The sequence below is a fragment of the Rattus rattus genome, chromosome 4 (genome assembly GCF_011064425.1).
Source record: "Rattus rattus isolate New Zealand chromosome 4, Rrattus_CSIRO_v1, whole genome shotgun sequence".
Lineage (NCBI taxonomy): Eukaryota > Metazoa > Chordata > Mammalia > Rodentia > Muridae > Rattus > Rattus rattus.
The window spans coordinates 143,629,015-143,655,343 of record NC_046157.1 but is presented as its reverse complement, the minus strand read 5'-3'; the positions used below and the strand labels follow the sequence as shown (position 1 = coordinate 143,655,343).

The 26,329-nt window shown below is 38.3% G+C and overlaps 1 protein-coding gene across 1 annotated transcript in view; it reads right to left on the bottom strand.

Moving 5' to 3' along the window:
• Positions 1-26,329, bottom strand: part of Spag16 (sperm associated antigen 16) — a 523,611-nt gene that overhangs the window by 436,173 nt on the left and 61,109 nt on the right. The window contains 4 exon segments of the mRNA XM_032899754.1: positions 7,924-7,935; positions 9,826-9,935; positions 11,117-11,161; positions 24,912-24,978. Coding sequence (XP_032755645.1) covers positions 7,924-7,935; positions 9,826-9,935; positions 11,117-11,161; positions 24,912-24,978 — 234 coding nt within the window.

Genomic DNA, 26,329 nt, shown 5'->3' with positions numbered 1-26,329 from the left:
AGGGGAAGCCCTGGGTCCTGCTAAGACTGAACCCCCCAGTGAACTAGACTGTCGGGGGGAGGGCGGCAATGGGGGGAGGGTGGGGAGGGGAACACCCATAAGGAAGGGGGGGAGGGAAGGGGATGTTTGCCTGGAAACCGGGAAAGGGAATAACACTCGAAATGTACATAAGAAATACTCAAGTTAATAAAAAAAAAATGAAAAAAAAAGAAGAGGATATATATATATATATATATATATATATATATATATATATATATATATATACTTTAAATACTGACAAAACTTTACAGTGAGTATCTTATTCTTTGCACTTAAGAGAGATAGAGACATAGACGTTAACTAATATCCATGTTTATACAGGTAACAAGTGGAAGATTTGAGCTTCAATACATAGATCAAAGTCCTTCACACTGCGGAACACCCTCCGCCAACGTGTACTCTGGCAAATGCTAGTAGAAGCTGCCCTGAAGGACTGACTTACAAGAGGAAAAAAATAAAAAGAACTAAATGAAGCCTTTAAATAACAGCACTTGGATCCCTTGAGAAAATATGGCACGTCATTTTTAATATACAAAGGAGTTAGAATAAACCTATAAAATGAAAACTCATCCACAGCTTATTAGAGCATTATATTGTTTATATCCATGGTATAAGCTAAGTTTTTTAGAAGCTATTTTTGTACGTGCTACTGGTTAATAAAATACGATTAACAATTAAGTTAAATTTGGTGGCTGAAGCTATTATGTATTGTTACATTACTGCTTTAGTTACATATTTTGTTGTACTCTAATGAATATAATACATTAAGTTTTTAAGTAAGGTCCATGCAAAATGTTGTGTAATTTCTACATTATTTTTAAATATTACTGGCTCATAAAAGCAGTTTAGTGACAGAATAGGAGACATCTAGAAGAGGACTTGACACATTTCTTTGCCAACGACAACCTGGATCACTACTGATTCATTTCACAGCACAATTGGAAATCCAAGTTTTGTATTATGATGATGGCAGGATTACAACTGCAGAAGCACGATCAGTTTATTCCCATAGGTGTGAGTTCCCAAGTATTATATGGCAAAATCTAAGGAAAAAGAGCATCTATACACAGCTCTGTCCTGTTTGCCACAAGTAAAGGATTAGTCACTGTCTCTTAGGAAACTGTTTAGCTGTTCCCAAGGTACCGTCATACTGTTCTGAAAACCATGGAGAGACACTGCCAAAAAGACATCAGAATCCTACCATCCTTGCCCAAACAGTGTTCGAATACACCATCCTCAAAATCTGAGCATGTTCTCTGTGGAGAGCATCCCATTGCTGTCCTCATTGTACTTGCAGAAGACACCGGAGCTGGCCTTCCACACACCTATGAACTCACAAGAGTCTATTCTATCAAGCATGCAACGGCTGACTGGATAGACTGAATTAAGTGAGTCTGGGCCATCAGCTAGTGCTTGCTGAAGACATTTGTGCAGTATTGCTCAGGTCCTGTTTATCATCACACTGGAAGGTAATCCATAATGAGCAATCTTTTTATAAACAATTACTGAGCATTTTTATGAGATTTATTATTATAATTGATTATAAATGATATGTGTTCTTCCTGAGCAAATTTTAGTACATTTTTGCTACAACCCTGAATATTTTTAAAAAATTTAAATATTAAGATGGTCTATATTTTAACTTTTAATATTTGACCTTTTAAAATATAAACATGACTGCCCTCCAAGAGTCCCAACAAGCAGCTGAAAGAGTCAGATGCAGATACTTAAACCCAATCAATGGACAGAAACTGGAGACCGCTGTGGGTAGATTAGGGAAAACTTGAGGAAGCTGAGGAGTAGGGTGACCCCATAGGAGGACCAGCATCTCAACTAACCCGGACCCCCGAGATCTCTCAGACACTGAGCCAGCAACAGGGCAGCACACACCAGCTGATATGAGGCACTGGACACATACACAGCAGAGGACTGCCTGGTCTGGCCTCAGTGAGAGAAGATGCACCTAACCCTTGAGAGACTTGAGGCCCCAGGGAGTGGGGAGGCCTGGCAGGGTGGGTGTAGGGTTGAGGACATCCTCTTGGAGACAGGGGAGGAGAAATGGAATGAGGAACACTGGGAGAGTGAACTAGGAGGGAGATAAAGACCACACTGTAAAAAAGATAAAAGAATAATAATTAAAAGTTTTAAAAACAAAATATAAACTATTTACACTTTCATTATAAAACTGTTTAAGCATCCATTTATCTTCTACCCATGCATTCTCCCCAGTGTAGCCTTTGTTTCAATCCATCTGGATAAGAAACATCTAATTTTTATAAAATTTTAATTGAAGTAAAATTTAAATCACATAAAATAATTCAAATTAAGGAAAGAGTTCAGAGGCAGAAAAATATTCATATCGTTGAAAGAATATATTTGGCAGCTGGTAAATAACCCAATTAGTTCATGACCTGTGGGATAAGTATTTGTGTGGAGGGAAATGTCAAGGGGTAACCTCTAAAACTGTTCTTTTCCTGATCAAGAAAAATACAACACCCTGGGAAGGTTGCCAGGAGCTGGCAGAAATTAAATATAGGGTGAAAATATGGCAGTATCCATGATATTTCCACAAAATTCCCTTGTCTAATCTCTATGGGGAGAAAAAAAGAGCAATCCTCAAGTCTAACGGGAAACTACTAAAATTCCACAACACAGCAGGCTACACTGCCAATGTTCTGTTTGATGTATTGCTACAACTGTAGATGAACATGTCAAGGGATAAACAGTGCAGAGCCAATGAACTGGCAAGTATCTGCTTGAGACTCATGAGCATGTATGGCCTCTCCAAGGAGACAGGAAAGCATTTATGGTCGTCTCCATGAGACACTCAAGCACATGGTCTCTCCCATAAGAAACTTGATCATGTATGGTCTCTACCAGGAGACAGGGGAGCATGTATGGTCTCTCCAAAGAGATACTCGAAGACATATGGTTTCTCCCAGATGGACAGTCTCACTTCTGAATTTAAAACCAGTCTGTAGGAAATTTTACTAGCTGGAAACATCACAGGACATCAGTAATCATTATTTTAGGATGGATAAATAAAACATTTGATGACATTTTATAAACACTGGATTTTGTGATAAATATACCAAAGAAGTGATTTGTGAAAAGAGTTCAATGGCCCCTGGGGTGTAGTGCTGACTGCCTATAGATGATCTTAAGGATACACAGAGTTTTGGAACCTCTTGGAAATTTAAGAAAACATAGCTTAGAACATTAACCCATTGCTGCCTCTCTGTAACTTCATACCTGTTCAGGAGTACAAACCACAAGACATGGTGATCCGTGTTAATTTTACATATATCCATTAAGATTAAAACCCTTTCAAAAACTAAACTACTCATCTACCCCCACAGACCTTCTGATTCATTTTGCACTGCAATATGAAAATCTCAGAAAACAAAGGAATGTGAAGTTAAAAGCAAAATCCTTTGGACTTATCAAGAGAGGAGAGACATCATCTAGGGATGGTGCTTCATGTAGTATCTTTAACTGGAGCAAATCAAGACAATGCCTAATAGTTTATTGTCACTGACTTCCTGGATGCTTTTCCCTCATTCCGTGGATAAAGATAATCATGGAATATTTTCCTTCACTTAACAAAGTACTAAATTCCTTTGTCTCAGGCCAATGTATACTCCCTCAGGCACTTTAAAAGTGTACTAGTCCTGGGGCTGAAGAGATCCTAGTATTAGGGAAGTACCTGTGAGACAAGTATAAGGACTTGATTTGGATCCCTGGATTTCATGTAAAAGGCCAAGCATGGCCATCCAGGCTCCTGCAACCCCAATGCCATAGTGGCCAGAAACAGAGGGCTGGGTTTATATAGCTTGTTGGCTACAATAAGAGCTCCAAGTTTAGTGAGAAACCCTGGCTCAAGTAAATAAAGTTGAAAGTGGTAAAGCGAGACACCATATGTTCTACTGTGTGTGTGTGTGTGTGTGTGTGTGTGTGTGTGTGTGTGTGTGTGTGTGTGTGTGGCATATATGCAAATATTTGCAACTTCAATGAATCAGTCACAGGAAGAGCTAATCTTTTTTGATTGACAATACAGTGACCCAGTTCTGTTTACTAGTAAGCTTTCAGGAACTATGCACACATTCCTTGGCTATTTTTTCTAGAGTTTCATACTTACTATACATACTTGAAATATACATGTTTGTTCATTAATAAAATATATCCATGATTCCTTTACTTATGAAGTCTTACTATAATATAATAGTTACATTGGAAGCAGTATACCTTGGCATCCCTAAAAATAAAGTAAAAAAATCAATGTACATGTTTACAGGAACTGAAGAAATCAAGGCTTCCTTCCATAAAGTGTTTAAAAACATAGAATCTTGTTACATTTCATGTCCCTACCTAATGTTTGGCTATGGAGTACTAAAAGCTTGATCATGTATAATCTGTAATTGCAACCACTGTTGCAAGTTCATTATGTGTGTAGGGTGCTAGAAGAATTCAAACATTTTCAAAGTTCCTTACTTATTCTCATGGAATTCCAGAAACATGTTTTTGACTTAAGTATGTACATTGTAGAAAACAAACATATGGCCATGATCTAACACCCATGGAATTAGCACTAAGCTTTCAATAAGTAGAAGAGTATCTTATTGAAAGTTAAATTGTTACATTTATTTAAGATCAATAGCCTCAAACATTCATCTCACAATCATGAAAATAAATGGTCCTCAGAAACAGAAGCACTTGTTTAATTTGCTCGTTGTCATTTTTAACTGGATTCCATGGGATTTCCTCCCGGTCGTACAATGATGTCATCTACAAAGATGCATGAGTTGAGAGAGAAAAATGTTCCTATCCTGACAGAAAGGAAAGATGCCATCAAACTGAATATTATGTTTGCTATCTGTGAGTCATCTGTTTCTCTTCTACTTTCCTCTCGGTTACTAAGGGAAAACTGAGTTGCTGTTAGGGAAAACCTGAGACATGTCTTAGAACTCCCATATTAAAACATGAATGCCGCAGGTAAATTACAGTAGCTCAGAATAGCAGGAACACCAGTGACAGACACTCAGGCTGAAGCTAGCCCAGCAGTAATGAACCCAGATAAGCCAAGGCACCGACTCAGCAGAGACAAGCAGCAACTGGGCACTCAAAGAAGGGAGATGGAAACCAGTCACACTTCACCACACTGAAGATGGACTGTGTAGCTAAGGTGATTTTAACTATGTGTTAAACAAAAGCAATTAAAACCTCTCCCCTATCACTATTGGTCAGCAATTCTTTCACATGTAACCAAAATCTTTCACATTTAAACATTTGGCTTCCATGCTTACACATCCACCTTGACAGCTTTACCATGTCTAGTAGGGACACTCCAATCCCTACCAGATGACCCCATCTTCCAGAGTCTAGTAACACTTGTTCAATGACTGTACCTCCAAGGCAAAGATGGTGGCAGTATCTTATGTCACCTTGCTCTTGGTTGTTTCTCTCAACTCTGACAACTTAGCTTTTCTGCTATCAGAGTAATAAGCTCCTTTTAAAGGTATTTTGTTTAAAAGGCGCAAACTAATCCTATCTTCTGAATGAAATTCTGATTTCTTTTCTTACTTGGCCTGAGTGAAGATGCAAAATGTAAGATTCATGAAACAACTATTTGAAAATTCTCCCTTCCCTTCCCTTCCCTTCCCTTCCCTTCCCTTCCCTTCCCTTCCCTTCCCTTCCCTTCCCTTCCCTTCCCTTCCCTTCTCTTCTCTTCCTCTCCCTCCTCTCTTTCTCCTCATACAGAAGTCACATGAGGGTGCTTTACCATATACAGACCCAACTGCCCATGAAAGGAATGAACAGCCTGCTCTTCGGGGTGGTGTACATACAGACATTGGAACTAGAGAGACAACCTAAAGCAACGCTGGAGTCCTCCTCTGAAGACCCAGCACCTTACTATATGTGAATTTACAGTGAAATAAGAGGAAAACCAGCGTCAGTAAATATGCTGTCACAGTCCAACCTCTGCTCTCCACAGTTGCCCTGTGTATATAGTCAGGTCAATGCAGCACCCTACTCATCCTTGCTGTAGGCTTTGCTTTCATGTCCTCGACAGACCTGTCTCTTACCCAGTAATAAAGAGCTCATAGCCATTGCCCACATCTATCACCTTGGACAATACTCTTCTCTTTTAGGAGTTTTGATTAGTATACAGAAATAAGTACCTTTAATGATGAACTGTGGACAGCTTAATAAACTAATCTAAAGTATTTATATACATCTCAAAAATCACTAATTTAAGAAAAAAATAATAAAATAAAATAAAAACTAAAGATAAGGAAATATTATGAAGGAAATGAAAAAGAAGATCAGCATTTAAAGGCAAAATTAGTCTTTGAGGAGTGTGCTGTCTAGTTTTATGTTAACTTGGCACAAGCTAGACATATTTGGGAAAAGGGACTCTCAAATGAGAAAGTGTCTCTCTGAGCTTTAGGTAAGCCTTCAGTACATTTTCATAATTAATGATATACGTAGAAAGACCCAGCCATAGTGGCCGCTCTTGAGCTAGTTTTCTTGGCTGAGCAATGCACGAGGAAAAATCCAATAAGAAGCCATGGACTGTGCATCAGCTCTAGCCTTGAGGCTCATTCCATTTGAATTCCTGCCCTGAATTCCCTCAGTGATGTGGAAACATAAGCCAACTTTACTCCCCAACTTTCTTATGTTCATGGTGCTTCATTACTGCAATAGTAACCCTAAGACAAGGAGATTCAAGTAATATTACATCAATTGACATATTACTACGCTTCTAAGAAAAAGGAGTCAATGGTGAATCAAAAATAAATCTAGGAAATTAATAATAGAGTTTTTAAAATAAAAACAAATTCAGGGGGTTATCATGATAAATGGATGATTCCCCCAGTAGAGAACCAAAGGTAATGTTGGAATGATATATCAAAATGAAATCAAATAGATGAGGTTTATGAAACACTATTTTGAGATGGTAAACTATACATCTTACCAGATTTAAAAGTAGAAAGAAGGGATACAAATCAGCGATAAAATGAAATGTAACTCTTTTTAAAAAAGAAAAATATCTAAAGAGATAGAAAAAAATCTAGAGACATTAAATTAGAAGTTTCCCAAAAACATGTATTTTAGCAAGCTACATTAGTATTTTTCCTTATGGCTTTTTAGAAAGAACACTATATTTTGCTTTCTAGAAGAGGTATCAGGCTATTGGAAAATGTAAATGACTTACTAAAAGGAGTTGATTCTTTTAAACTTTTCATAAATATCAAAGACAAAAAAATTAGAGAACATGGGAATGGAGGATACTAGGAACCTCTCTAAACAAAGCTCTCATGTAAGGGCTATTCCTCTAAGACTTGGGAATGTGAATCATACTCAAATCTTACTATGCACACTATGGACAAAAATCAGCGTGTCTCATGCTTGCTGTCCATATTTGTAAAGTGCAGTGTGGAATGACTCCTTACCTGCAATCTATAACATCGAGATGAAAATCTTGGAGATGGAGAGTGAAATTAAGCATCACTCTTCCCTATGGAAACTTGACTGTCATGCCAGGAGTTGTTTGTAGCACGGAGCAAAGATCATGGCCCGACATGGAAAATGGTACAAGAAAGAAAGAGCTGAGCTGCAGCTTAAGAGAAACATGGAAACACAGGCCAGCAGGCAGTGTTGTGACAGGACACAGATCTCAGAGAGGTTTGTAGATGAGTATGAAGGTTTCATAATGGAGGTAACCTGACTTCAGTATCTGGCAGGTCCAAATAACTCTGAGATACCACAAAATTGTTCAAGTCAAAACATAACTTCTCTCTTCCTCTCAAAACCTTTTCTTCTTCCATCTTCAAAGGTACAAACAGAACAGCAAAGAGGAGCACATACCACTCTCCCCACTATCTCTGTATCCTGGAACCCGGCAGGTCTTGGCAGAAACAGAGGAGGTTTAACTCTACATCAAACACAGAGCTTTAGCATCACATAAAACTGGACGCTCAGCTTTAAAATTCTAATCCGAGGCTGCTCCTTGTACCTCAGATCTCAGACTTGACTAATTAGTCTCACAAAGCCAGGAATAAGTTTTCATCTAGGAATATGAAATAATGACTCCACTAATCTGCCTTAAAGTTCCTCAAATCATATAAACAGGGCTGTTCTATGAGCAAATGTGACTGTCATACTTTTTCAAAATATTGGCACATTAGTATATAGCAGCACATACAACACTGGTTATTTTCACACACAATGAGAATCACTCCAAAACCAAAGAGCAGGAGCACCTAAGAGAGCAAGGCGCTTCCCTCAAGTTGCATAAGAGGAATTGATTTAAATTGATAAACTATTATTAACTGAATATTAATACAAGACAAAATGAGACTATTTCAGGTGTGTAAATATTGAGATGATTTATCTCCATAGAATCATTTGAAAATTACTCTAGGAGGTACTTCAGGAAAACAAAACAGGCAGCCCAAATAGAGCAGCGTGGAAACTAAGAAGAAGAGCAGCTAAGTGTGAGCTAATGAAGCACTAAAGAGTGGCTAGCATTTAAAAATGTATTTCTAGGCCCATTTACTACTGCATAACTTTATTCAAAACAGCTGAATCTGTAAGAAATCATATTTACATATAATAGATTTAAATTGTGTTTTATTAAATTTACCTACTAATTTACAGAAAATAGAATTAGCACTATAAAACAAACACAGGCACTACCAATTATGAGGATATGCATACTAATAATATGTAGTTGAGTGAAATGCTGTAAATGTATCTTTCTTTCTATAACAGAGTTGATAAGTGCCATTTAAAGTGAATGAAACAAAGACACTCTGATGTTATATAATAATAAATATATGCTAATTTAAATATTAATAGAAATGAGTGTTCTTAGAGGGAAGAAAAGACATACATTTTACATAGTTCAGCTTCTTTGAGACCTCAACTTTTTATCATGTAGGTATGTCCTTAACTGTGGTAATGCATCACTAAGAAAAATGGACTGTGCACTGATATATAATTTATATGTTCTGTATTTTCAAAGTTTTTTGTCAAGTAACATGCCAGCCTTGAATTACAAATATAAAAACTTAGAAGAGTTAACAAATGGCTCACCCAATTGTCATTAAGCATAGCATACACCTGAAAGAGAATATGTGTATACAGAGGGCCACTTGTCACTAAGCACAGCATACCACCTGAAAGAATTTATGTAACTGGGGGAAAGAATGTTCCTACATGAAGAGGACTACCATGACCAAGCATTCACCTCCATTGCTTTATCCCAACAACACAAGTGCTTATTACAACTCTCTTAACATGTTTTTCAATCTTTCGTTTTCATTTATATTCCTTTGATTATGCATTTATATAAGATTTTAATTACCATTCCGGTTACAAAGCAAGTGAATTGAATATACACATATATTTTTAAGTGGTGTACAATTCTATTCTATGCATTTTAAAAGGAAGTTATGTTACACCACAGGCAAGAGAAGGCCTTTTCCTTAGGACAGAGGTAACTGTAAGTAGGATTGAGAGCAGGCGCACTGACTCCTGGGATTGTGCCCAGGTGAGTACACTGAGACTCATGTCACTGAGCACACTAGAAAGAATGTGAACCGAGTTAATGGGATGCAAGTGTTGTTTTCCCAAGATCTATTTTCCCCTGTAAAAGAACTTGTAATAAATAAACTCTAAAGTCCCTCTTTAGTAAATGAACTGATGCTGTATGAATCACTCTCCTGTAAAGACTCAATGTTACATAGCAGCTAATAGAAACATAAATAAACATCATACCTTTCTTTCACTCCTTATCTTTGTTTTATAGCCATTCTCCTCCCTGGCTTCACGAAGATTTTTTTGAGTAGGGCCCTCTGAACTGTTTTCTTTCTCATAGGTGTGACCAGCTGCAAGATAAGAGCAAAATATTTACCTGTGATAGATATGATTATAACAAACATGTATATACCAAGGATATTTAATGCGTGATAAAAGTCTTAAAATGTATCTGAATAAGATACAATTATATGGGGATCGTGAGAATGGGTCAGTGTGTGCTCACACTTGCTGCTAAGTCTGTTAACCTGAGTTTAACCTTCAGGACTCACATAGTAAAAGGAGTGACCTGACTCCTCACATAAGTTGTCCTCTTACCGTCACATTTCTGTAGTGGGATACAATTGCGTGGGCACATACATTTATATACACACTAAGTGTTTATTTGAGTACTTTCCTAAATTTATTTTATGTGTTTTGCCTGCATGTATATAGATTATATACATGTCTGAGGCCCACAGAATACAAAGCAAGCATCTGATTCCTGGAACCAGAATTAGGGAGTTGTAACCAAGCCCGGGTCTGCTGCAAGACCAACAAGCACTCTTACACAGAGTCATCTTTCCAGCACCCTCTGTGTGTTTGTGTGTGGGTGTCCATGTATATCTGTATCTGTGTCTGTGTGTTGAGAGAAAGAGAGACAAAGGCAAAAAGAGACAGCGGTAGAGGGAAAGGGAAGGAGGGAAGAAATGAGGGAGAAATGGAGGGAGAAGATCTAACTGTGTAGACTTTGCTGGGCTATTAAGTTCGTATGTAAAGCAGGATGGTCTTGAACTCAGAGTTCCATCTCTGTCTGCCTACTGAGTGCTAGGATTACAGGTGTGCACCAACATGCCCAGCCCCATTAATTTTTAAAAATATAGTTATAACAAAAATCTACTAACAAAGATCCTATTATTATATGAATTTTAAAGGTACTGAATTAATACTATAATACTCTAAAGTGTTTCAGTTGGATTCCAAAATTCAGTTCCTCAAAATGTAGGATGGTATTATCTTAGAAGGCTAACAGAATGGAATTGTGAGCCAGTACAACTAATGGAAACAGTCTTCAATGGCAGCACATTCAAATTGTTGTATCATAAGACTGTGTGCTTATAAACCAAGTTGAATAGTGCCAGAAGACTAATGATAATAAATGACATTTTAAAGAAATAATGCATTTTTTGAAGGTTATATAACTTTATTGTCTATGCCTCTTGATGTTAAAACAGGTAGGAAAGAATATAAGATTGCATGTCTATGCATGTACCTTTGTCTCCCAGCTCTCTGATGATAGAAGCAGTCTCATAAGATCCTGAGGAAGGAAGTGAGAAGAAAGGACATTTCTTTATAAACACATATATAGGTACATATGACTTGTGCTCTGTATCTAATTGATTTATACATATAGGTACATATGACTTATCAAATTAACTTATATCTAATTTAAAACAACTGACAAGGGCATATTCACTAACATACAATAGACAACTCAATATGTGAGTTATAGCCCTACATTTATTGTAGAGAGAAAAAAATAACAAAGACGAAAAGTATCTGAATGATTTCAATGCTCTCTAATGTCTCTTCACTCTGTAGAGAAATCAGTTAAGGGTGGATCTATTACCTTAAAAGATATGGAATTGCTAGAAGAAAGAACTTTGATGACACAGGCAAGACCTGTTTAAAAGGAATGCGAAAGCCCAGGAATTATAACATATACTGAACGTGAACTAACATTATAGACAAGATAGCTCAAAGGATAAATGCACTGGTCATGTTAGCCTGGTGACCAAAGTTCTATCTTCTGGAATCTACATTTTAGAAGGAAAGAACTACTCTACAAAGTTGTCATCAAAGATAGAGAGAGTAATTAATTTTTAGAGAATTGGCAAGCAGAATTGCATAATGCTCGTGCACAGCAACGGTAACAATGACTGGTTTGAAGCCACAGAGAACACACAGAAAGGAGACATCAGACATGTACTATCTAGAATATAGAGTTCAAAAATTAAATAACAAAGTACACAATAATTCAGTAAATAAATGGATGAATGAAGTGAATAATTCTCAAAAGACTCAGCATAGATGGTCAGCAAATATATAATTAAAAACATTCCTTCAACTCCATGACTATCAGTAAAATGCAAATCCAAACTACATTGAGATTCTGTCTTCTCCTAGTAAGAATGGTTACATGGGAAAAAACCAACAGACATGGATGAGAATATAGGGAAAAGGAAGTCTTACATATCATTAGTGGGAATGAAGATGAATGTAGATTTTTTTCCAGACAGTAAACTAATCTGTGGGAAAGGTTCCTCAAGATAAAATGTAGAACTACCAAATGATCCAATGCCTCTCCCAAAGGAATCTAAAGAACTACAGACAGCTGCACACCCATGTTGCCTGCAGCTTTAGTTACAACAACCAAGTGAGGGGTTCAACCTGTTATCTAGCAATAAGCAAATGGGGAGTAAGAAAGTAATGCATATTCATATTCACATTGGATGGAACTGGGAATTACCGTATGAGCTAAATAAGACAGACTAAGAAAGACAAATATCCCATGTCTTCCTTAAGTTTTGTGTTTGAGAAAGAGGGAGTAGAGAAAGAAAGACAGAGACAGGCAGAGAGAGAGAGAGAGAGAGAGAGAGAGAGAGAGAGAGAGAGAGAGAGAGAGAGAGAGAGAGAGAGAGAGAGAGAGAGAGATGGAGAGAGAACACAGACTGAAGTGACATGGTGCAGAAGAGGAGTGGGGTTGGGGAAACAGAAGGGGGCAATGTAAGAGCTCAGGCGGCAAAGAAGGGTCAGATGCCCTGTGAAGGGGTATGGCCCAGATGCTTAGTATTTTTACATTAAAATATCTTTACAAAGCCATACACACACACACACACACACACACACACACACACACACACACACACACATGCTTGCTCGTTCGTTGGTTGGTTTTGTTAGTTTTACTAAATTCCGTGCATAGAACCACAGACCTTGCAGTCCTCCTGCAAGGAGGAGGATTAAGATGGTGCCTCACCCCGTGCTTACCGAAACCAGAGGCGGCAAGAGCAAAGAGGCACATGCAGTGGGCGTATTATTTCTTTCCTAAACTACGTTTCCTAACCTGTACAGTTCTTGAGAAAAGATAAAGTGTTAGAAATGATTCCATGACAGCACAGAAGAGCATGTTTATCACCAAGCACTAAAGACTCGAGTCTCACCCTCCTCCAGTGATGCTAAACACTAGGGCCCCAAGGACCCTGGAAGCACAAGTCCTGGGAACCTGTGAGAGAGAGCAGCAGTTACAGACCCTTACAACATGGGCAGGTTTTAACTCCACTTCTTTCTTATTTTTTTAACTGTCTTTACCTCTCAAAGACCACAGCGTTCAAAATGATGACAATTTTAAGATAATAATGATTTATCTTTTACCGAATGACTGCTGCTGTCACAGAAGTATTACACTCATTATTTCATGCAACTTCCAATGGTGCTCTGAGGGTCACTGGCTTTATACATGAGAAAGGGGCTGGTGCAGTGATGTTTATACAGACGGAGACTGCAGAAAGGGGAAACAGCCTGCTCTCAAGCAGACACTGATTGAAGGAATCTGAGCTGATTTCACACAGCATTAAGACCACATGAAGCATCACTGTCTAAAGGAAACTAGAAGGCAAGAAACTAGCAAGCAAATGAGGACCAGAACAAAAGAAACAAATATATGAAAGAAATTGCTTTATTACTGAATGTTTGACATTCAGTATGTAAAATTAAATTACAAAATATGTACTCGAGTACATTTTAGAATAATCAATATTTTGATACTAAACTTGCAGAATATACAATATCTATTAGTAAAATAATAGTTTTCATTTCCTAACATAATAATATAAATAAGACATCCCCTCCCCATCACATAAACAGTTTCTTTACATAAGTGTTTGTATAATGAATAAGAGGCTCAGACATTACTGTCTCTGCAGGGTTCATGGATAACTGCATACTATATTTATTAACATTCAGAAATATCCAGCAAAATCCATGTGCCCATGGGCACACGTAGAGGCTTCTCTTCTCATTTTTGTTACTGTCAACCCCTGTAGTCCTCTATGGTGACCCACAGTTTCAAATTCTCTATGGCTCTAATGAACATTTTAAATAATCTATGATTTCAAGATAAGGCCTTTAAAACAAGTAGACAAGCAATATTAATTTGTAGAAATTTGATTTGTTTTACCTTTTCAAGCTAAGTTTACCAACCATCTTTTATGTAGACACACATTTGCAAATTCTTCTAACTTTAAACTATAAACACCTAACATTGCCAATTTCCAACTCCACGTAGAGCAAACACATGCATAAGAACAAATTACTTAACTGAAAAACACTACTGAAGAAATTCATTCCAGATGGATGATTAAAAATTATTTAAGGTATTATGACACCTACAAGCAAAATTGCAGAGGCCAATCACACTTATAACTGAAACTCAAAAAATGGAAAAAGCCCAGTGTTCGAGAAACACTATTACCTTTCACAATTAGATTACATCGTCTACGTGCCAGTGTAAGAAATGCGCATTTCATGGTACAATTCTGAGCACCAACAAAAATAACTTAGAAAACATGCCTTAGTAAACCTGTATGATGGAAGGAGTACCTTGAGCTGCTGAGTGAGGAATGTGATAAGGAGTACTGTGTTCTGGTCATTGGCAAGTACTAAACCAGGCAGCACTTTGCTTACTGCCCAGGATGCTTATTTCCTCTATGGGGTTCTAATGTCATTTCCCCATAATTTTCATATTACAGAGCATGTCAAATCTGTGATTAGTAGAATTTTAATTCCTTATAATGAATTATACTCTGTGGATAAGCCCTCATCGAGTGATTTAGAAATGAGAGTTTGGGCTAGGTACTAGGTACTAAGTACTAGGTACTAGGTACTAGGTACTAGGTACATGCCTTTAATCCAAGCTTACTGGATACAGAGACAGATATTTGTGAGTCAAGGCCAGCCTGATCTATGCTATGAGTTCCAGGACAGTCAGGTATACATAGAGAAGCACTATCTCAAAATACATACTTACATACATACATACATACATACATACATACATACACACACATACATACATAAATACATACATACACATACATATATACATACATACATACATATAGAAATCTTGTACTCAAGTTACTTCCTTATATCAAGCCAGAATAATAAAATTTAATAACTAATGCAAGCATGACAATATAAATATATAGAGAGAAAGGAACTACATATTCAAGGAAAAGAAGAATTTATATATAAGAATGGTTCTTTTAATCTTTTATTAATCAAATATAATGAGTAGGCCTCTAAAAATGTTAGGGCATTTCATTTATCAGAAAAATTCTAATTCTAGCATTTTTCTAAACCTTAGAGCCTCGTCTTTCACATTTTTAAAACAAGTAATTCAACTTAAGTGATAATTTTAAATGTATTTTTCAGCATATTTTAACAAATATACTTTAAAAGATGACTAAGTTAGATTGTTTTTGAATGTTTTATATAACGTTGTTATATTTTCCAGGTGTACAATTTCAATTTGTTATTGCATCTATACAAGTGGTGTGTGCATGCCTGTATGTGTCTGTGAGTGGGTGTGTGTGTGTGTGTGTGTGTGTGTGTGTATGTACAAAGATATTTCCATTTCCTGCTGACAGTCTCTGTCTATTCACTTACTGATATATTTTGTCTTACATCCTTCAAAATAGTCTCACAAATGTTCCTTCAGCATTTTTTTACCTGTTAAATTCAATACCTGAAGGAATTTAGGGTTGGCTTCCATTAGAGAAAGGACTGAAAGAGCTGAAGGGGCTTGCGACCCCATAAGAACAACAATGCCAACCGACCAGAGCTTCCAGGGACTAAACCACTATCGAAAGATTATACCTGGACTGACCCTGGGCTCCAATTTCATATGTAGCAGTGAATAGTTTTGTTGGGGCACCAGTGGAAGGGGTAGTAGCCCTTGGTCCTGCCAACATTGAACCACCAGGGTAGGGGATTGTTGGGGGGGGGACGGTAATGGGAAGGGGAACACCCATACAGAAGGGGAGATGAAGGGGTTAGGGGGTTGATGGACAGGAAACCGGGAAAGGGAATAATATCTGAAACATAAATAAGAAATACCCAATTTGGACTCTAGAGGAAAACACCCAGCACTGTCTGGGCACCCTAGGGAACAGGGACCCAAGAGAAGGCAGGGCAGGCCATTCTGGTTGCTGCCCTCATGGAGAGCTGAAACCCAGCCCCAAGGAGTTACTTCAGGCCCGAGACCAGATGTAAGACAAACTTCTGCTCCAAGTGACCTACCTGGTGGACTCAGGACACACAAAGGTAAAGTTCTTCTGGGACTAGACACTTTCGATTTCTAGCTGGAGCTTGAACCTTGTTGATCCCAGCCCACAGCTTCCTGTTCCCAAACCCCATGGAGAGAGAGCTCACTGCCCAGACAGGTGGGCACTCCTGAGACTGCAGGGCAGGAGAGACTGCCAGTACTGCCCAACTTTGCCCACATCCCTGGCCCAAGAGGAAACTGTATAGGGCCTCTGGGAACAGGAAGATAGGGGCAATCAAGCTGCAGGAGCCCTGCAGTCCAGATTGCACCCGGATCTGAAGAGACCAGGTCAAAAAGCTCCCTGCACCCAAATTCCATGGGAGGGAGAGCTAGACTTTCAGAGGGGCAGACATACCTGGGAAGACAGAGAAGACTACCCTCTGCCCACATTTCTGACTTTAGAGGAAAACGTTTATTGCCATCTGGGTCCACTATGCACAGGGACCCAGGAGAAGGCGGGGTAGGCCATTCTGATTGCTGCCCTCACAGAGAGCTGAAACCCAGAACCAAGGAGTGACTTCAGGCCTGAGACCAGAGGTAAGACCAACTTTTCTACTCCAAGTGACCTGCCTGATGGACTCAGGACACACACCCACATGGAACAGCTGAAGACCAGTAGACAGGAACGACTACACACCTGAAAGCAGAACACTCTGTTCCCATAACTGGCTGAAAGAAAACAAGAAAACAGGTCTACAGCACTCCTGACACACAGGCCTATAGGACAGTCTAGCCACTGTCAGAAATAGCAGAACAAGGTAACATCAGAGACAACCTGATGGTGAGAAGCAAGCACAGGAACCCAAGCAACAGAAACCAAGACTACATGGCAGCATCGGAACACAATTCTCCGACCAAAGCAAACACTGAATATCCAAACACACGAGAAAAGCAAGATCTTGATTTAAAATCACATTTGATCATGATGATGGAGGGCTTCAAGAAAAGACGTAAAGAACTCCCTTAGAGAAACGCAGGAAAACACAGGTAAACAAGTAGAAGTCCTTAGAGAGGAATCACAAAAATCCCTGAAAGAATTACAGGAAAACACAATCAAACAGGTGAAGGAATTAAAAATGGAAATAGAAGCAATAAAGAAAGCACAAAGGGAGACAACCCTGGATATAGAAAACCAAAAGAAGAGAAAAGGAGCCATAGATACAAGCATAGCCAACAGAATGCAAGAGATAGAATCTCAGGAGCAGAAGATTCCTTAGAAATCATTGACTCAACTGTCAAAGATAATGGAAAATGGAAAAAGATACTGGCCCAAACCATACAGGATATCCAGGACACAATGAGAACATCAAACCTAAGGATAATAGGTATAGAAGAGAGTGAAGATTCCCAACTCAAAGGATCAGTAATTATTTTTAACAAAGTCATAGAAGAAAACTTCCCTAACCTAAAGAAACAGATGCCCATAAACATTCAAGAAGCCTACAGAACTGCAAATAGATTGGATGAGAAAAGAAACTCCTCCCGTCACATAATAGTCAAAACGCCAAATAAAGAAAACAAAGGAAGAATATTAAAAGCAGTAAGGGAAACAGATCAAGTAACATATAAAGGCAGACCTATCAGAATTACACCAGACTTCTCACCAGAGACTATGAAAGCCAGAAGATCCTGGACAGATGTCATACAGACCCTAAGAGAACACAAATGCCAGCCCAGGTTACTTTATCCACCAAAACTCTCAATTAACATAGATGGAAAAACCAAGATATTCCATAACAAAAACAAATTTGCACTATATCTTTCTACAAATCCAGCCCTACAAAGGATAATAAAGGGTAAAGCCCAATACAAGGAGGCAAGCTAAACCCTAGAAAAAGAAAGAAACTAATTGTTTTGCAACAAAACAAAGGGAAGACAAGCACACAAACATAATCTGATCTCAAAATACGAAGATAACAGGAACAATCACTATTCCTTAATATCTCTCAGCATCAATGGACTCAATTCCCCAATAAAAAGACACAGATGAACAAACTGGATATGCAATGAGGACCCAGCATTTTGCTGCCTATAGGAAACACACCTCAAAGACAAAGACAGCCACTACCTCAGAGTAAAAGGCTGGAAAACAACTTTCCAATCAAATATTCTGAAGAAGCAAGCTAGAGTAGCCATTCTAATATTGAATAAAATTGATTTTCAACCAAAAGTCATTAAAAAAGATAAGGAATGACACTTCATGTTCATCAAAGGAAAAATCCACCAAGATGAACTCTCAATCCTAAATATCTATGCTCCAAATACAAGGGCACCTGCATATACAAAAGAAACCTTACTAAAGTTCAAAGCACACACTGCACCTCACACAATAATAGTAGGAGATTTCAACACCCCACTCTCATCAATGGACAGATCATGGAAATAGAAATTAAACAGAGACATAAACAGACTAAGAGAAGTCATGAACCAAATGGACTTAAACAGATATTTATACAACATTCTATCCTAAAACAAAAGGGTATACCTTCTTCTCACCACCTCATGCTACTTTCTTCAAAATTGATCATATAATTGGTCACAAAACAGGCCTCAACAGGTACAGAAATATTGAAATAATCCCATGCGTCCTATAAGACCACCATGGGCTAAAGCTGGTCTTCAATACCAATACCGGGAAAGGTAATAACAATTGAAACATAAATAAGAAATACCCAATTTAATAAAATGGAAAAAAATAAAAATAAAAATTGAAAAAACAATAAGGAAAGAATGCCCACATGCACATGGAAGTTGAACAATGCTCTACTCAATGATAACCTGGTCAAGGAAGAAATAAAGAAAGAAATTAAAGACTTCTTAGAATTTAATGAAAATGAAGGTACAACATACCCAAACTTATGGGACACAATGAATGCTGTGCTAAGAGCTCATAGCTCTGAGTGCCTGCAGAAAGAAACAGGAGAGAGCATATATCAGCAGCTTGACAGCACACCCAAAAACTCTAGAAAAAAAAGAAGCAAACACACCCAGGAGGAGTAGAAGGCAGGAAATAATCAAACTCAGAGCTGAAATCAACCAAGTAGAAACAAAAAGGACCACACAAAGAATCAACAGAACCAAAAGTTGGTTCTTTGAGAAAATCAACAAGATAGATAAACCCTTAGCCAGACTAACGAGAGGACACAGAGAGTGTGTCCAAATTAACAAAATCAGAAATGAAAAGGGAGACATAACAACAGAATCAGAGGAAATTCAAAAAATCATCAGATCCTACTACAAAAGCCTATATTCAACAAAACTTGAAAATCTGGAGGAAATGGACAATTTCCTAGACAGATACCAGGTACCAAAGTTAAATCAGGAACAGATAAACCATTTAAACAACCCCATAACTCCTAAAGAAATAGAAGCAGTCATTAAAAATCTCCCAACCAAAAAGAGCCCAGATGGGTTCAGTGCAGAATTCTATCAGACCTTCATAGAAGACCTCATATCAATACTATCCAAACTATTCCACAAAATCGAAACAGAGAGAGTGCTACTGAATTCCTTCTATGAAGCCACAATTACTCTTATATCTAAACTACAAAAAGACAATCGTCCATCATGATCAAGTAGGCTTCATCCCAGGTATGCAGGGATGGTTAATATATGGAAAACCATCAACGTAATCCACTATATAAACAAACTGAAAGATAAAAACCACATGATCATTTCATTAGATGCTGAGAAAGCATTTGACAAAATTCAACACCCCTTCATGAAAAAAGTCCTGGAAAGAACAGGAATTCGAGGTCCATACCTAAACATAGTAAAAGCCATATACAGCATACCAGTATCTAATATTAAACAAAATGGAGTGAAACTTGAAGCAATCCCACTAAAATCAAGGACTAGACAAGGCTGCCCACTCTCTCCCTACTTATTCAATATAGTTCTCAGAGTCCTAGCCAGAGCAATCAGACAACAAAAAGGAGATCAAAGGGATACAGATTGGAAAGGAAAAAGTCAAAATATCACTATTTGCAGATGATATGATAGTATATTTAAGTTCCACCAGAGAACTACTAAACCTGATGAACACCTTCAGGAAAGTGGCTGGGTATAAAATTAACTCAAAGAAATCAGTAGCCTTCCTCTACACAAAGGATAAACCGGCCGAGAAAGAAATTAGGGAAACGACACCCTTTATAATAGTCCCAAATAATATAAAATCCCTCAGTGTGACTTTAACCAAGCAAGTGAAAGATCTGTATGATAAGAACTTCAAGCCTCTGAAGAAAGATATTGAACATCTTAGAAGATGGAAAGATCTCCCATGCTCATGGACTATCAGGATTTATATAGTAAAATGGCCATTTTACCAAAAGCGATCTACAGATTCAATGCAATCCCCATCAAAATTCCAATCCAATTCTTCAGAGAATTAGACAGAACAATTTGCAAGATCATCTGGAATAACAAAAAACCCAGGATAGCTAAAACTATCCTCAACAATAAAAGGACTTCAGGGGGAATCGCTATCCCTGAACTCAAGCAGTATTACAGAGCAATAGTGATAAAAACTGCATGGTATTGGTACAGAGACAGACAGATAGACCAATGGAACAAAATTGAAGACCCAGAAATGAACCCACACACCTATGGGCACTTGATTTTTGACAAAGGAGCCAAAACCATCCAATGGAAAAAAGATAGCATTTTCAGCAAATGGTGCTGGTTCAACTGGAGGTCAACATGTAGAAGAATGCAGATCGATCCATGCTTATCACCCTGTACAAAGCTTAAGTCCAAGTGGATCAAGGACCTCCACATCAAACCAGATACACTCAAACTAATAGAAGAAAAAACTAGGAAGCATTTGGAACACATGGGCACTGGAAAAAAATTTCCTGAAAAAACACCCATGGCTTATGCTCTAAGATCAAGAATCGACAAATGGGATCTCATAAAACTGCAAAGCTTCTGTAAGGCAAAGGACACTGTGGTTAGGACAAAACGGCAACCAACAGATTGGGAAAAGATCTTTACCAATCCTACAACAGATAGAGGGCTTATATCCAAAATATACAAAGAACTGAAGAAGTTAGACAGCAGGGAGGCAAATAACCCTATTAAAAAATGGGGTTCAGAGCTAAACAGAGAATTCACAGCTGAGGAATGCCGAATGGCTGAGAAACACCTAAAGAAATGTTCAACATCGTTAGTCATAAGGGAAATGCAAATCAAAACAACCCTGAGATTTCACCTCACACCAGTGAGAATGGCTAAGATCAAAAACTCAGGTGACAACAAATGCTGAGGATGTGGAGAAAGGGGAACACCTCCATTGTTGGTGGGTTGCAGACTGCTACAACCATTCTGGAAATCAGTCTGGAGGTTCCTCAGAAAATTGGACATTGAACTGCCTGAGGATCCAGCTATACCTCTCCTGGGCATATACCCAAAAGATGCCCCAACATATAAAAAGACACGTGCTCCACTATGTTCATCGTAGCCTTATTTATATAGCCAGAAGCTGGAAAGAACCCAGATGCCCTTCAACAGAGGAATGGATACAGAAAATGTGGTACATCTACACAATGGAATATTACTCAGCTATCAAAAACAATGACTTTGTGAAATTCGTAGGCAAATGGTTGGAACTGGAAACTATCATCCTGAGTGAGCTAACCCAATCACAGAAAGACATACATGGTATGCACTCATTGATAAGTGGCTATTAGCCCAAATGCTTGAATTACCCTAGATGCCTAGAACAAATGAAACTCAAGACGGATGATCAAAATGAATGCAGATCGCCCTGAGAGACACAGCCAGAATACAGCAAATACAGAGGCGAATGCCAGCAGGAAACCACTGAACTGAGAACAGGACCCCTGTTGAAGGAATCAGAGAAAGAACTGGAAGAGCTTGAAGGAGCTTGAGACCCCATATGTACAACAATGCCAAGCAACCAGAGCTTCCAGGGACTAAGCCACTACCTAAAGACTATACATGGACTGACCCTGGACTCTGACCTCATAGGTAGCAATGAATATCCTAGTAAGAGCACCAGTGGAAGGGGAAGCCCTGGGTCCTGCTAAGACTGAACCCCCAGTGAACTAGACTGTCGGGGGGATGGGTGGGAGGGGAACACCCATAAGGAAGGGGGGGAGGGGATGTTTGTCGGAAACAGGAAAGGGAATAACATTCGAAATGTATATAAGAAACACTCAAGTTAATAATAAAAAAAAAAAAATGAGATTCAGAGCTAAACAAAATTCACAGCTGAGGAATATCGAATGGCTGAGAAACACCTAAAGAAATGTTCAACATCTTTAGTCATAAGGGAAATACAAATCAAAACAACCCTGAGAGTCCACCTCACACCACTGAGAATGGCTAAGATCAAAAACTCTGGGGACAGCAGATGCTGGCGAGGATGTGGAGAAACAGGAACACTCCTCCATTGTTGGTGGGATTGCAGACTGGTACAACCATTCTGGAAACCAGTCTGGAGGTTCCTCAGAAAATTGGACATTGAACTGCCTGAGGACCCAGCTATACCTCTCTTGGGCATATACCCAAAAGATGCCCCAACATACAACAAAGACACATGTTCCACTATGTTCATCGCAGCCTTATTTATAATAGCCAAAAGCTGGAAAGAACCCAGATGTCCTTCAACAGAGGAATGGATACAGAAAATGTGGTACATCTACACAATGGAGTACTACTCAGCTATCAAAAACAATGACTTTATGAAATTCATAGGCATATGGATGGAACTGGAAAATCATCCTGAGTGAGGTAACCCAATCCACAGAAAAACACACATGGTATGCACTCATTGGTAAGTGGATATTAGCCCAAATGGTCGAATTACCCTAGATGCCTAGAACACATGAAACTCAAGATGGATGATCAAAATGTAAATGCTTCACTCCTTCTTTAAAAGGGGAACAAGAATATCCTTGGGAGGGATTGGGGGGGGGGCAAAGTTTAGAACAGAGGCAGAAGGAACACCCATTCAGAGCCTGCCCCACATGTGGCCCATACTTATACAGCCATCCAATTAGACAAGATGGATGAAGCAAAGAAGTGCAGGCCGACAGGAACTGGATATAGATCTCTCCTGAGAGACACAGCCAAAATACAGCAAATACATAGGCGAATTCCAGCAGCAAACCACTGAACTGAGAACGGGACCCCTGTTGAAGGAATCAGAGAAAGGACTGGAAGAGCTTGAAGGGGCTTGAGACCCCATATGAACAACAATGCCAAGCAACCAGAGCTTCTAGGACTAAGCCACTACCTAAAGACTACATGGAATGACCCTGGACTCTGACCTCATAGGTAGCAATGAATATCCTAGTAAGAGCACCAGTGGAAGGGGAAGCCCTGGGTCCTGCTAAGACTGAACCCCCAGTGAACTAGATTGTTGGGGGGAGGGCGGTAAGGGGGGGAGAATGGGGAGGGGAACACCCATATAGAAGGAGAGGGAGAGGGATTAGGGGGATGTTGGCCTGGAAAGCTGGAAAGGGAGTAACAATTGAAATGTAAATAAGAAATACCCAATTTAACAAAGATGGAGGAAAAAATTTAAAAGAAGAATAAGAAACATGTTACATTTCAAGGAAAAAAAAAGAAATACCCAATTTAATAAAAATGGGGAAAAAAAACTTCCTGTCTTGACTGTGAGTCATGTATTTCTATACATAGTCAAGTGTTTAATTATGAACTGGGCAGAGGGATGACACATTGTAGATATTCTGTTTAACTGTCTTCATCTGAAGGGTTATGGTTTTTAATGAAGAAAGCAATTGAATTTTTAGCTGATGAATTTGCAGTTTAAGGATTGATTTTATGTTGTTTTGGTTAAATTTATGTAAAGCCCTTAGTTTTCCAGGGCTGCTAACATGGTAAGAATCCTGCTCTAAACTGGGTCTCCTGTGGACCCTTGTGAGTTTTGTCTTTCATTCTATAGGGCAAATATGGGGTGCTGAATGTTACTGTGCTGTTAATGATGTACAAATGTGTCCTGACCAGCAGGCAATGCTAGCCTTGCAGTATTTCCTATCACGACTGACCTGGAGAATTGCTAGTCTCTTAGTCCTACAGAAATTTCCCTCTCTGCAAGTCTCAAGTAGTTCTATTGTATACAAGTAACCATGGCATCAGCTTGGAACAAGCACTCAGCTCCCTCATAGGAGCAGCCACTCTCATTCCAACCCCTCTGTAACATTTCTATAGACTCCAGTTGTTTCAGCAACTCTGAACTTCCCCTTTCATTCATCGAGGCCGACATGTTCTAGGCACCCATCTGGATGAGGCTTAGTTTGAAGGGTTTCTTAGACATGATTGCATGGTTGATTGTGCAACTCAGTCTGTATTTTTTAGTATGTCATCTGTCTTCTGTAATTTGTACTGTATGTTTGCCAATGCCCCAAATGCTTCATCTACACTTTAGTTATACTCTGATATATGAAAAGAAGTCCAGTCTGCAACCAGGAAATCCCATCATGCTCTGCCCAAGAGTTTTCTAAGAGTCTTTCTATAGCTCCTAAAACATTCTGGTTTAAAATAAATATTATATCACATCTAAATTTCTTATTAATCTGTTTATTTACAAACTAGTTTCCACAACTGTTATTCCCTCTTAAATATATCTAGAAAGCTGATCATTGGTCAGGTTGAAATATTATCAGGTTACTGTTAATAAACTTTATATTCTTACCTTTGATTATAGGGACCTGAATATGTCCTATGTCTATGTTCTTCAGTGTTGCTTGAAGCCCAGAAATCTAAAAGCAAATAATGCAAACACGTGGCATTATATAGTAGTTTAATTTTTAAATGTTAAGTAAAATGCAACATTTAAAAATTGATTGCAAAATATCAAAAATATTAATTGCTCTTGAATCCATGCCTTTAAGTTATAAAACATTGAACATAAACTTTAGCAGAACCATAGCATTGTTTTGGTTTGAAATTCAATTCCACTAATCAACCACCGCACAAAGTATTTGAAGCATGAATCTCACAGCAAAATTTCTTAAATTAAAAATGTGCTTTAAATACTTTACAACTGTTCAGTTCAACTTTGTGAGAGGACATTCCTCTGCTTAAATTTCCTCATAATTTATTTTTGTACCTATTAACTGTGGCAATTTATTCTTAGATCTACAAACTATGAAGTATTATCCAGGAATAAAAATATGATTAACTATATTTATGCCCATAATAATTATTTATTACATAGATAATCTGTTTTTATTAACCATATGTTATAATCAAGAACATTTGTTGGCTGTGTAGCATGCCTTTACCTACATTTCCTGAATCACAGAATCAAATTTAAAATTCAACCTTTAAAGCTGTCTCATTCTTTACTGTACATAATTACCCAAACATAAAATAGCTTCCATTTAATTACATTCATATACATACATATTTCCAACTATAACTAGATATCAGAACATTTAAACCTAAAAAAAAATGAACTTTAACCAGTGGATTGGTACTAATGGAATGCTAAGGTAAAATAAATAATATCAATTTCTTCAAAGTGGGTTATAAATTTACCGTAAGCACCATACACTAGTGACTGACACAGCGCTGGAAATTCCAGTGTATCCCACACTCAGGCTCACATTTATACACGTGATAACCAGTGTTACTATGTACCATGTAGTAACATCCATCGGTTTGCTTCTCAATTTTGCCCTGGAGTTCATGCAGAATTGAGTCACTATGTCCCCCAGTCTCCTTGGAATGATACATTCCTAAAGTACTTCCTTTTGTTAATGGCCCTAAGTGCTTAAGAAGCACTGGTTACAAATTATCTTACAGAGTGGTTGTGAAGCACCCTACATGAAGTACCTTACAGGATGAACATGAATGCAGAATGACTCTCTTCCCCCATGGCTAAACTAGAATTAGGGATTTAGGAAGGCACACATATATCACAGGCACTTGCCTTCAACACAGTTTAAGATGATGAGTTAACCTTGGTACCCTAGCAGAGGAAAGTGAAGTGGGGTGTTCCTTTTCCCCTGGATCTACTGTGGCTTTAGAAGCAATTCTTTTAAGTACACCCAACAGCTGAACTGTTGAGTTCCACCTCTCTGAGAGAAAAATAGTCCACTTATATAT